We start from the raw sequence: 12545 nt of genomic DNA, 5'->3' as shown, positions 1-12545 counted from the left end.
GAGAATTTGTTTATCAGGGGCAGGTTGTGAGAGGATCACATTTGGTTGATTTACTTAAAAACCTTCTGCTCTCTTTTAAAAGGAAAGCCCAAACCATGCAACCAACAGGCTGGACAAGTTTTCTCAATGTCCTGAATGAACTGAACATACCTTTATCCTCTGTGAATAATCCGCAAGCCCGTGAACAATACCGTCGTCTCAAAACAGAGCCGAGCGGAATGGAGAAAATACCATCTGTAAAACCGAAGAAGATAACCCTCTCCCCACATTTTTTAAGATCTGGACATGGTGAGCGAGACGAGGCTGCAGATGAACATAGTTTGCATAAAAAGATAAAACCTCTGCGCTGGGTTACCTTTTCACCATAAATTTCTGTAAGAAATTAATAAAATGATACCGTCATTTGTTCTCAATAAAAAATTTTATTGATTCCAATTTTCAGAGTCTACAGAGTCATCACTTTCATGTAGTGATGGGACGAACGACACTGGTGCGTCAGCTCTGTGTCGAGAGCCCAAGAGTGAAACCCTGTATTGGTGCGTGTATCACAAAAAATCACGTGACCAATACAGGAACGGTATCGCTTAAATGTGACGGCGCCAAATTGTGTTTATAAGAAAGCAAACTGTGTCAACATGTTGTGGGTTTGTTGGATGGAGTTTTGTTGTTGGAGTTGGAGTTTGTTGTTATCCAAACCTTCATCAACTTGCACTGAAAATGTTGTGTTCACCCTCTTCATCTGTACCCTGTGAAAGAGTTTTTTCCAAGGCAGGGGAACTGGTGTGTAAGAGGAGAAATCGCCTTGGAGCAAACACCCTACAAAAACGGTTGTTCCTCAATAAAAATGCATAAATGAATCTATATGTAATTTGTTTTATTTTTATGCTTTAACACTTACGTTAACAAACTTCCACACATAAGATAAAAAGTTGAACTCTGAATTTTAATACAAATTTGCTATATTTTACAAACCAACTCAGTTTAGCATTTACATCAACAAGGTTTGAAGCCTATTTTGAACTCTTCTCATGGACAACTTGACTCACAAATTGAGCGAATGAAGTTATACAATAATGAGATTATATCTTAAATAAAGGACTGGTGATTAAATGTTTCGCAGGCTCATGTTGGATTTGCCGCATTTTACCTGGTCCATCTTCTTATTTCATTTACCTGCAATGATTTCAGAACACCTGAAGGGGTCACTATTGAGTGACCAACACAGTTTCAATACAGTGCCGACACAGTTTGTGTAGTGTGTCAATACACTCCTTGAGGTAGCATCATCCCATCACTACTTTCATGCATTCACAATTTGTAGCACTCTTTGAACATCTGTAAAGAACAGGCTCCGTGATTAAATGAGGTAGCACTGTGCTTTCTGATGCATCTCTGATATTTTTTCACAAAGTTAGATACCATCACATCATTTTTAAGAACATCGTCACTGTAGGAGGATAATACTTGTTGCAGAGACATTCCGCACGCCCGGTGGCAGAGGTAATAAACGCACTGCTGACCGCACACGGTGGACAAGGTGTTCTGAAGTTGGCGATTATGGTACGTTATCTTCAGGGATCGGTCTTTCAGAAATGACACAATGTCTGAGGGGTAGTGAGAAAAATCTGGCGGTAGCACGTAAGAGTCGAAAAAGGTTGCTTGACCGTTCTCCTCCAGAGTCAGAACTAGCCAGTGCTCCCCAGGCATGTGAGAAGGATGTGTATTCACAAATAAAGTAAGCCGGCTTTGTAAACGTTTGTGTGCGCAAGGGGAGTTGGTCACTAGCCCACACCCCACAAAATAGGTCTCCCAGTAGATGGTGCAACAGGCTCTCCAGTTGGTGGTTAATCATGCTTACTCTTTTAATAATAGTCCACCAGCACCTGTCTTCTCGAGTTGATCTCCAAAATGGAATCGTAACATGCGTAGACAATGAGGGTTGTGGTGTGAGTTAGCGGTACTCTAAACCTCATCTCCAGTCTTAAATTCCCATTAGAAACAGGTGACAAGGCGTCGCTATCCTCACCAGGATTGAGATTAAAGATAAACAGCGAGTAACCGTTGTTAAATTCTTCACGAGGGATACTCAGAGGGAGATCTTTTAAATGACGACCGGTCACTGTAAACAAATTGTAAAATTCCCGAACTGAAATGCCTTAGTTGAACTGAGGCTGGAACGCCTTGGCTGGAACTTGTTTACCATCCTGACAAAGAGCTAGATACTCTATATCCATATGTTTAAAGTTGAAGGGTGACAAGTCCCTTCTTCCCGTGAATGTCTCGTGGTGCACCATTCCCAAAACAATATATTTAGGCATCGCTCCCAAAAAGAGATTCTCCTAATTACATATCCTCGAATTTTCAGGGATGGAGTATGTTTTTACATTCACTCGTGACAGTGGGTAGAGAGCGTTTCCTCTCATTAAGGCCGATGTGTGGCCTAAACGAACAGCGGGGGAGACGGAAACTTTTTTGATAAAAAGAGAGGCGCCTAATATCATTCATCGGAAAGTCGAGTCTATGGTTCCCATGAGATAGAAAGCCTCACTGGCTCTGGTTAGTTTAACTCTCATATCCACAGAGTTCAGCAGGAGCCTTTCGCAGAAAAAAATATCCCCATGGAGGGGGCCCATTAGGTGTACTTCTCTGGAATTAGCTGTACAGAGAGCCCTCTGGTTTAGCCCTCTGTTCGGCCCATTATTGGTTACTATAGAGTCTATGGCGCCTGCTGTATCTTTATAATAAAGACCAGCGCTGAACTGACTCTTTAACGTGTCTTCAGAAAAGTTTAGCAGAGTCTCGATCATAGCTCTATATGGGTGAGTGGCACTAGACTGTGAAATTAATCTATCACCCAGAGTAACATCACATTGACTGAATAGTGTATTGAGAGGATAATTGATGAGACCCACAGGTGCGTCGTTCGCCAAGTTTGTGCCGTCTGCATTGGTGATCTTCACGCGTAGATGTAACAAGGTATCGTTGAGATCCAGATACTTTTCACCATCTCCCGGTATAAAAAACTCAATCGGACCATTCTCAGTAATAGCGGATAGAGGCATAATTTCTGTGTAGATCTTATCCTCGATAGAAAGCTGGGTCATAGGGACTGAAAATAAGTCCAGTTCTGCCAGGGTGCACTCAGGGGATTTGTGATGCAAAAGAGCCATGTTTTACTCTCTTTCTCTCTCTATTTATGATTCAGTGAAATATGTCCCTGCTCCGTGCAGACTTCCTCCCTTTAGGCTTGATCCTTCCAACTGACTTCTTTCTTTTGAGCGGCCTCACTAATTGTGACCCCCTCACACGTTCACCCGGCGGCCGCTTTCTTGGTCTTCGTGACAGAACCATAATACCCGATCCTTCTTGTCCTCCCGTCTCTGCAGGACCAGAGATCCTTCTCATGGTTTTGCCTATGACATCTGAGGCAATGTTTGTAGCTGCTGTTTTCAGATGAGGCTTAGCTATAGCAAAACCTTTTTTAACTAGGGGGGCTACGAAGCGAAATAATTTTGAAAATATAGAGCCTATTCCGCGACCGTACATTACAGGTGCTCCATAAAAAACAGGAGGGTACCTCCGACCTGGTTCTGGTAATAGTTTACGAAGCGGTGAGGATCATCCCTCATGTTTATCTGAACCATGTTGCTTTGTTTTGTTATCCTCCTCCTGACACAGACACAGACACTGAGGTGACCTCTGACTGAACGTTTGCTTGATAGTGACTAATGAGTCTGTGATCAACCCGTTTTTATATATATATATATTCCCTCTTACTCTCTCTGTGATATCAGAGTGAATGACCATCATTTCATTACGCGTTGTGATATCACGGGTCGGAAGTGTAGTCTCACAATTAAAGTAAAATTTACCGGAGTGTTTTGATCCGTTTTAATCTCTATGTGGATGTTTTCAATATGCCTCTTTGCTACAGGTAGATAGTTGACCGGGTTAAAAGTATGCGTAATCATATCGCCAAACTTACCCTCTACTCTAACTGTTCGCAAGAGTGGGGCATAAGCATCGCCGACTATCTGAGGAGCAACCACATCACTGTAACAGTAAAGCTGGTAGAAACCTGCTTTTAAATCCATCGGGTAAGGGGCACTCCTTTTATCAAATACGATCCATTTGCCAGGCTCCACACCTAGCATGTAGCTCAGTGGTGGATAAAAACGCAGGTGGTACTGGGCACCTGCCCGATACACGAGTCTATTTTCCACCGTGTTCATGACTAAATAAAAATCAGAACCTATTTTTCTAAGGTGACCCTCAATCTCGGCTTTGAGCTGATTCAAATCCTTGAAATGTCCCCATCCTATATTCTGGCGGTAGAAGTTTTCCAGCCCCGCTTTCCTCCATTCAAAAAAAGCCTGGTCCCTGGGGGCGTTATGCCATGTGTACGGATAAGAAATCTCCGTAAAGGCAACCTGCCACGAACCTTCCAAATCGATATGCTGGGCTAAATCCACACGGAAACTGGAACTGGTATCATTCTTAAAGACGTTGAGACTAGCGTTGGAGGGCAGGGTGATATAAAACCCCTCATCCTCTACCGTTCAGTTCAAGGTGTAATGTAGCGGGCTAGGAGTAGCGATGGCCCCCTTTATACCTCGTGAAGGTCACTGGCTCTGACCCAGCTGTTGAATTTCTCAGGCCAGTTTTTCCAACGGACAAAAACCTGTTTTACACCCCTGATGTTGCGTCGTTTTAATATCTTCTCCACTTGATACATCTTGTCTTTATTCAGTTTAACTTTTTGAATCTCCTCCGCGTAAAATGAACCTTCAATAGCTTCTCCATCAAAATCTTTGAGTTTGTACACAGGGGGAGATCGTGCAAGCTGCTCGGTCACTGTAAACACTTCATCTGTAAAGCTTTGTTCATATTTCTTGTCAAACACGCCTCGCAGTTTAGATATTCTTACAAGATCTCCTTTTTTAAACTTTATCCTTGAGTCCTTGCAGCGTCGATCGCGTGCAGAGCCGTACAGGTTCTGAAAAACTTTAAAGGTGTTTTCTAGAGTCACCTCTACAGGCTTCATTTTGATGCTCGTGTGGTAACTGTGGTTTTAACTTTCCACGAGATCCTGCAGGACGTCGAGGTATCGACGTGTGTTATTAGCAGTAAAATATCTCCACATCCTGGTTTTTAACGTTAAACCTCTCAATCACAGATGCCTTTACCTCGCTCGGAGTAGCAAAATGCACAACTCTGTGGTTCTCTAATAATGCCTTAAATTTTTTGTTAAAAAATTCTTTCCCCGCATCAGTTTGAAGTTTTTTAGGAGTCTCGCTTTCTCGAAAAACGGATTCAAAAGCCTTTACCACCTCTGCAGCGGTTTTTCTCTTCATAGTACGAACGTAAGCCTTTTTTGAAAACAAGTCAATGACGGTTAATAGATAATTATACCCGTCATTGTACTCAGCCAAGGCCTGCATGTCGCAGAGATCTGCTTGGAATTGTTTTTAGGGGCTGGTGACAAAAACTCTGTTTCTCGGAAAATGTATTCTTGCAGGTTTATGTAGAGTATATGCATCTTGCTCTGATAAGAAGTCTTGCACTTTTTCACACGCGACTTTCTTACCCGTTTCGTCCTGTAGAGCTTTACGCAACCTCTCTACTCCCCCAAAACTACCAGGGTGGATAGGATCGTAGAAAACCTTTTTCATTAACCTCGTTTCAGCCATCTCACCTTATACAAACTCTGGCTTGTAATGACAGAAAACACAAAACGCAAGTATATTTCAACCTTTTATTTTTTCTCTAATGTGTGATAATACACACACACACACACACATACAAATGATCACAAAAAGCAGGAATGCTAGTAATATAGGATTTAAGAAAAGTTAAATGTTATAACAACATCACATCACATGATTACAATATTACACCCTCCTTTTAACCCTCCCAGAACTTTGTCATGGTTTGAAGCTGCTGCAATTTCTTTACATCTTCTCCAATCAACTGCTCGTACATATCGTGTATAGAAGTGTTGATTTGTTTCACCAGAGTTAGTTCGTACAAGTAAGCTTCTGCCACAGCCCTGACTCTGGCATCATCATCACAAATGTTGCGCGCAGTTAGAAGATGTTGAATGGAAGCAATGAATTGTTGATTATAAAGTCTCCGCATAGTAATGGTCATGAAAAAAGTCGTCCTCGAGGACATCCTTGCACTGATGTTGGCGTAAACTAGGGTGATCGACACTACACCCGTAGCATGATTCCTCCATTTCGTTAGATTTAGCTTCCTGTGTTAAGCAGCGGTCATCAGGCGCCGAATTTGAGAACTCGATCTCGAGAGAAGAGGAGGAGTTGGAGGAGAAGAAAGACTCAGACGAAGTCGCTGGTGAAGGAGGGTGATACGGCTCCAGGTAGTATCTGTCGCTGTCTGGTGATCCAAACTGCGGTGATGTGGATGTTGCAGAAGGGGTCCCTGTATGCATCAATAGCGACGGAGAAGCATTCTCCAGATCGCGGTCAGTGATCTCCTCGCACAATGTCTTCTGGACACTAGTTCTCATCCTGTTCCTCGTGTTGATCGGTGTATGACCTGTGCTGTAGTGTGTCCTTATAAACCTGAAGGGGGTGTGGTTATTGAGGTTGAGGAGGAGGGTTCTCAGCGGAGGGAGGTCTACACAGCCAGGGTTTTCTTGACTGCTAGAATCTCACCCCAGTTCTGGCAACTGCGGAACAGCGTGGAAACTCGATCTGCTATATCATTCATCTTCTCCACCCAGGCTGCATGAGATATTGCTAACAGCGTCCTAAACACACCACAGTCAGAGTTATAGCACTCAAGAACAAAAAGATCCCCCTCTTCATTCTCATAAGATTTCCGGTGGCTTGCACGGAAGAACCATCGGCCTGTAACGCCTGTTTTCGATTGCCACACAGCAGTGAAAACCATCCTTGTTTTGGCCAGCTCAGCATCATCCAGAGGATTCTTCAGTCTCGGACTCTCCAGTCTCGGCCGTTTGGCTGCAGACGTTGCTGGGATTTCTTCGGGTTCTTCTTTCACTGTTAACACCTCCTCAGCCGACCCCTTGCCTCCTTCTCTATGACGCGGTATCGCTAGTTTCAACACTCCCCAGTCATTGGAAGTTAGCATACCCACAGTGGTCAGAGGTCCCGGCTTCTCACCACCCTCGTCAAGCTGATACAGACAGAGGTCACCTGTTTCATACATGAACACATAGCCCCATCTTCCCCGCAGTCCATAAGGCTCCAGTGACCATTCTTCCCGTAGAGACACGGGCGGCGGTTGCTGCGTTCTGCACAGAAACACCATCCTTTTCTTGGGAGCATTTGGTATCAAGGGCTGATCTTCAAATATCGTTACCGGAGTCTCACAAATGAGACACCGCAGAGCACACGTCCTCTCCGGGGCCTGCGTAGATTTCTCCTCTACACTCACTCTGCTTCTTGTCCTTGGCATCTTGAATCAGCTATCTTTCACCCCAAAGTCGTTCTCTACACACCGACTGTCTCAGGGTTTTTATCCTTTACTCGAAACCCCTGTTTCTGTGCTTGTCCTGTTGGATCTCAGTGCTACATTTGATACGATCCATCACAGCATTCTGTTACAGAGACTTGAACATGTCATTGGGATTAAAGGGACTGCATTAGGCTGGTTTAAGTCATATTTATCTGACAGATTCCAGTTTGTTCTTGTAAATGAAAAATCTTCCTCACACATTGGAGTAAGTAATGGAGTTCCTCAGGGTTCTGTGCTTGGACCGATTCTTTTTACTTCATACATGCTTCCATTAAGTAACATTATTAGACAGCATGGCATAAATTTAAAATTGCTATGCTGATGATACTCAGCTGTACTTATCAATGAAAACAGATGAAACTAATAGGTTGGTCAGACTACAAGCCGTCTTAAAGACATAAAGAGCTGGATGACTCAGTTCTGTCTGCTTATAAATTCAGACAAAACTGAAGTTGTTCTCTTTGGACCTGAGCGAGAAATTGTCTAGTTATATAGTTACTCTAGATGGTATTTCCTTGGCTTCTAGTTCTACACTGAGGAACCTTGGAGTTTTTTTTAACCAGAATTGATCATTTGACGCACATATAAAACTGGTTTCAAGGACTGCCTTCTTTCACCTTCGTAATATTGCCAAAATCAGGAACATCCTGTCTCAGGGTGATGCAGAGAAACTAGTTCATGCATTTGTTACTTCAAGATTGGACTACTGTAATTCCTTATTATTCGACTGTCCCACATATTCTCTGAAAAGCCTCCAGCTGATCCAAAATGCTGCAGCCAGAGTTCTGATGAGAACTAACAGCAGAGATAATTTTTCTCCAGTTATAGCTTCTCTTCATTGGCTCCCTTTTAAATTCAGAATAGCTTTTAAGATTCTTCTCCTCACATATAAAGCTCTTTTTTGATCGATAAGAGGTCAGAGGTCACCTGTCAAAATGAGTTTGATCGAAGGGATCCTATTTTCTCTCTAAGGCTAAGAGGAGATCATTGGTAACTTTCACCAGTGCTGTTTCTGTGCTATGATGCACTCTGAATCCTGACTGAAACTCTTCAAACAGATTATTTCTATGTAAATGATCACAAAGTTGAGCTGCAACTATTTTTTCAAGAACTTTAGACAAAAAAGGGAGATTGGATATAGGTTGATAATTAGCTAACACTTCTGAATCAAGAGTATTTTTTTAAGTAAAGGTTTAATTACAGCAGCCAAATAGGGAGCCAATTAAATTTTTTAATTGACTCCCTATGAATGAATTGGATTATTTGGAAATTAATTAATTGGATTTAATTGAATTATGATTACAATTAATTGAATTCCAATTGGCTTGAATTGGACAATATTTTTTAAGTGCTTTGAGATGACAATTGTTATAATTTGGCGCTATATACATAAAACTTAATTGAATTGAATTGAACCACTTATCTGCTGAGAGAGTGATTCGAACAGGATAAATTCATGGCAAATAGTCCAAATTTGGTGGTTGCTAGTTTATGGCAGTTAATGGAGAGAAGTCTCTCCAAGTCTCTCCATCAACTGCTGTCTTAATATCTCCTGCTGGGTCAAAGAGACTGCAGATTATGGAGGTTCCCTTTCTTTTGGAACCAGATCAATAAAACATATGTACAGCGGAATCATCGGATTCTTCAGTCAGAGGCAACACCACAGTTGGAAACTTACCGAGCTCGCCAACTGCTAGTTTGTAAACTAATAATGTAACATTACAAACAAACGTAAACAACCAGGACGTGATAGAGGCTCATGAAACACGAAATATAAAAGAAACAGCGTATTTACTTACATGTGGTCGTGGCGTGATAGTTTCTTCCATTTGTTGTTCATTCGACATCATCAGTAACCTGGATTGTTGGAGAAAGAAAAGTCCAAAGGTTCTAAGTCATTGTCTCAGATGGAGAAAAATCAAGTCTTTTCGATATGAGTATATAATGTCAATAATTAAAAAATACTGACCGGAATGTGTGTGTGTGTGTGTCCGGTTGCTTTTCGAAGTGCTCCCTTCCCACGCCATTTCGTCTTCACTTGAGGATTTTCGGTAACACTTCCAGGACACCGTAGACATAGGCTCAAGAACCAATTAAATTTACGTTGTACAGTTCTCTGATTGGTTGTTTTCTTTGGCACACTTGTAACGCTGTGTTTGTCAGGGGGATGAGGAGGTGGAGATGGAGAGGGAGGGGGCGACAGCGCCGTGATCGGCTCGCGCAGTTTGTGAGATAGTTATTGAGCACAGAATAGATGTTTGCTCACCCAGAATGAATTATTTCTTGCTTGAATGCGATTTTCTTTTCAACATTGCCTACATGTGATGCACTCGCAAAATAGTTTTCCTTTGCTCAAAATCTGCCACAGTTTGCTCAGGATTATGGCACAAAAATAACACCATATTATAAGCCTGTAAACCAGTGTGATTGCTTTTCAGATCAATGCTGATGTCTTTTCTCCTTGGCATTGTGTTAACACATACTGCATGTGAATGCTCAAGACCTGCAAACTTGCAAAAACCTCAGCGTTTATAAAAGTACTCACAGTTGCTCATGGCAATTAATTAAGTACATTTGACTACCTGCATCTGGCAGCAAGATACACTTTCAATTCCTGTTAATCCAGTAAGATATTAACTTTTTCACACACTGCCTATGTAATTTGGCCTAGTTTTGTTTAGATAATGACACATATATGACACATGTTGGTGTTCACTTATGTTGTTTTTAAGTCATTTTAAGATCTGATTAGGCCCAGATGCTTTTTTTTGTTTTGCCTTTTATATATAAATCACAGGGACTACATTCATAAATGTTGGAAAGAAAAAGATAGAAAAAATTGTTTATATCTTATCAGAGATGCTCTCACATCGCCCATGCGAATGTCCCCAAAAGTGATAGAATAAGTATGTCATGAAAGCATAAAAATATATTATATATGATACGCATAAAAAGTACTTGAGTCAAACCATGGTGATTATAGTACATGAAGGCATCAATCAAAATGAACACAAAATTAAAAAAAAAAACTTAAGTTAGGCTGTTTTAGTTTGGCTAGCACACATAAACCTAATCACAGGAAAGAACTGAGGTGCTTTACTAAATTCTGAATAATGTAACATACATCCACTTTCACAATTATTAGGCACATGAGCCTACAGAATCTCACTGTCACTTACCCACAATGCTTCATATTCTGTGGCTTATCAATGCGAATGGCCAGTTTGATTATAAGGTCACCATCTGTGCAGCCTTTAGAAACTGTCATCTTGTGGAGCTCACACTGCTTGGAACAGTTAGGAGTTGGGTGAAGCACAACCTGGGAATAATCGCATAAAAATAATGTACCGGTATGTTACCTACATTATAAAAGATCATACAACAGTAACATTACCCCAGTGAATTGGTCACTTACCCTTCCTAACTCTTTATCTTCCAGAGCCAACACACCTGTGCTCTCAGTGAAGAGCTTCACCTTGACTACAGGTAAAGGCTGGGTCGTGGTGAAGTCACCCTGGGTACCCCAACTACACACAGGTACACACAAACACAAGAAAGAAAGTAGAGCGATGTGTAATGATAGTTTCAGTTAGTATCAAACCTGCTTGTGTATTGCTGTTAGAAAAATTATATAGTTATATAGTTATACTATGAGAAAAGCTGCTGTGATGGGGGGAGGCCTCCTCCTGTCTTTTGGTTCTCATAATACTATGTAGCAAGCAAAAGTGTTTTGATTGTCTGAACTCGTCTTCCAATAACATTGAATGGCTAGTAATGCCTTTTCCCATAACATTGAATGTCCCTTTCCCATAAACAATATAAATAGCAAGAGCACCATTTTGTTAGCAGACAACTCTGAGCCAGCTTCCTGGTGTCACAGTTTAGTCATCCAACCATCAGTAATTTTCCATTGATCCTGCTTCTGCCCCACTCAGCCTGTCAGCCACACACACCTCATCAGTTCACTCCACTCACCTGTGCACACAGCTGCCTCTCATCACATGCAATCAGCCCAGCATATAGTCACCAGCTCCACACTCTATCCTTTGCTAGATTGTTCTTTGCCAGCGTTACCGGTACCGACCTCGCCAGTCCCTGATTCCGTGCTTCGTCTGCCTCCTGGTAATTCGACCCAGCCTTCTGTCCCTGACCAAGAACTTTGCCTCTCCTCTCCTGATTCCTGTTTGCCGGTTTCTAAACCGTTTCTGTCTGCCAGAGTCTCAGTAAAGCCTTGAACTTTTTACCACTGTCTTCTGACTCCTTTGTACTGCAATTGGGTCCATACACCACCCGTTACAGTACAATCTGGCCCGACATGGACCCAGCAGGACCACCCTCACCACAGGATCGGTTTGAGAGGATTGAGAATGCGCTCATGCAGCAACAGCAGAGAATGGAGGAGGCTGATGCATACGCCAGACAAGCTGCAGAGGCCAACACTAATACCTTTGCAGCTGATGTCCACTCGCCCTTCTGCAGTTCCAGTCCCCACATCGGAAACTCCTGCTCCAGCTCTGCCACAGCCCAGAATGATCTCCGAGCCCAGAGTGGGAACCCCTGAGCAATATGATGGAAACCCTGAACTCTGCGGTTCATTCCTGACCTCCTGCTCATTACTCTTCGGCCTGCAGCCATACACGTTCGCCACTGAGGAGGCCAGGGTGGCATACGTAGTTAGCAACCTGACCGGCAGAGCCCTCCTCTGGGGAACAGCATAGTGGGAGAGGCGGACTTCCGCCTGTGCATCATTTCAGGCCTTCTCTGAAGAACTACGCAAGTGTTCGGGTTGGGTGCTTCCGGACCTGATGCCGCCCGTGATGTGCTCTCCCTGCGCCAAGGGAACCAGTCAGTGGCTGACTTCTCCATCGACTTCCGGGCCAGGGCCCGTCGAAGCGACTGGAACACTGCGGCTCTGCGCGATGCTTTTCTGCATGGTTTGTCAGACTACATCAAGGATGAACTGGTTTCCTATCCTCTACCTTCCCCACTGGACAGTCTCATTGAACTTACTGTTCGGCTGGACCTCCGCATACAGGCCCGGA

The 12545-nt window shown here is 42.8% G+C and overlaps 1 protein-coding gene across 3 annotated transcripts in view; it reads right to left on the bottom strand.

Annotated features, from left to right (window-relative positions):
* LOC140303956 (calcium-dependent secretion activator 1) overlaps nucleotides 1-12545 on the bottom strand; it is a 628956-nt gene that overhangs the window by 556485 nt on the left and 59926 nt on the right. For all 3 annotated transcript variants that reach the window (XR_011915223.1, XM_072382952.1, XM_072382951.1), the window contains exons 5-6: nucleotides 10919-11030; nucleotides 10683-10822 (exon numbers count right to left, since the gene is read on the bottom strand). Coding sequence is in view for 2 of the 3 variants with exons in the window: in XM_072382952.1 (XP_072239053.1) it covers nucleotides 10683-10822; nucleotides 10919-11030 (252 nt within the window). In the remaining variant the exon portion in view is untranslated. The remainder of the gene's footprint in view (nucleotides 1-10682; nucleotides 10823-10918; nucleotides 11031-12545) is intronic.

Source organism: Leuresthes tenuis, unplaced genomic scaffold (assembly GCF_036924035.1).
Source record: "Leuresthes tenuis unplaced genomic scaffold, fLeuTen1.0.hap1 SCAF_3, whole genome shotgun sequence".
In the NCBI taxonomy this organism is placed as follows: Eukaryota; Metazoa; Chordata; class Actinopteri; order Atheriniformes; family Atherinopsidae; genus Leuresthes; species Leuresthes tenuis.
The sequence above is the reverse complement of the archived record's forward strand: the minus strand, read 5'-3'. Positions and strand labels throughout refer to the sequence as shown.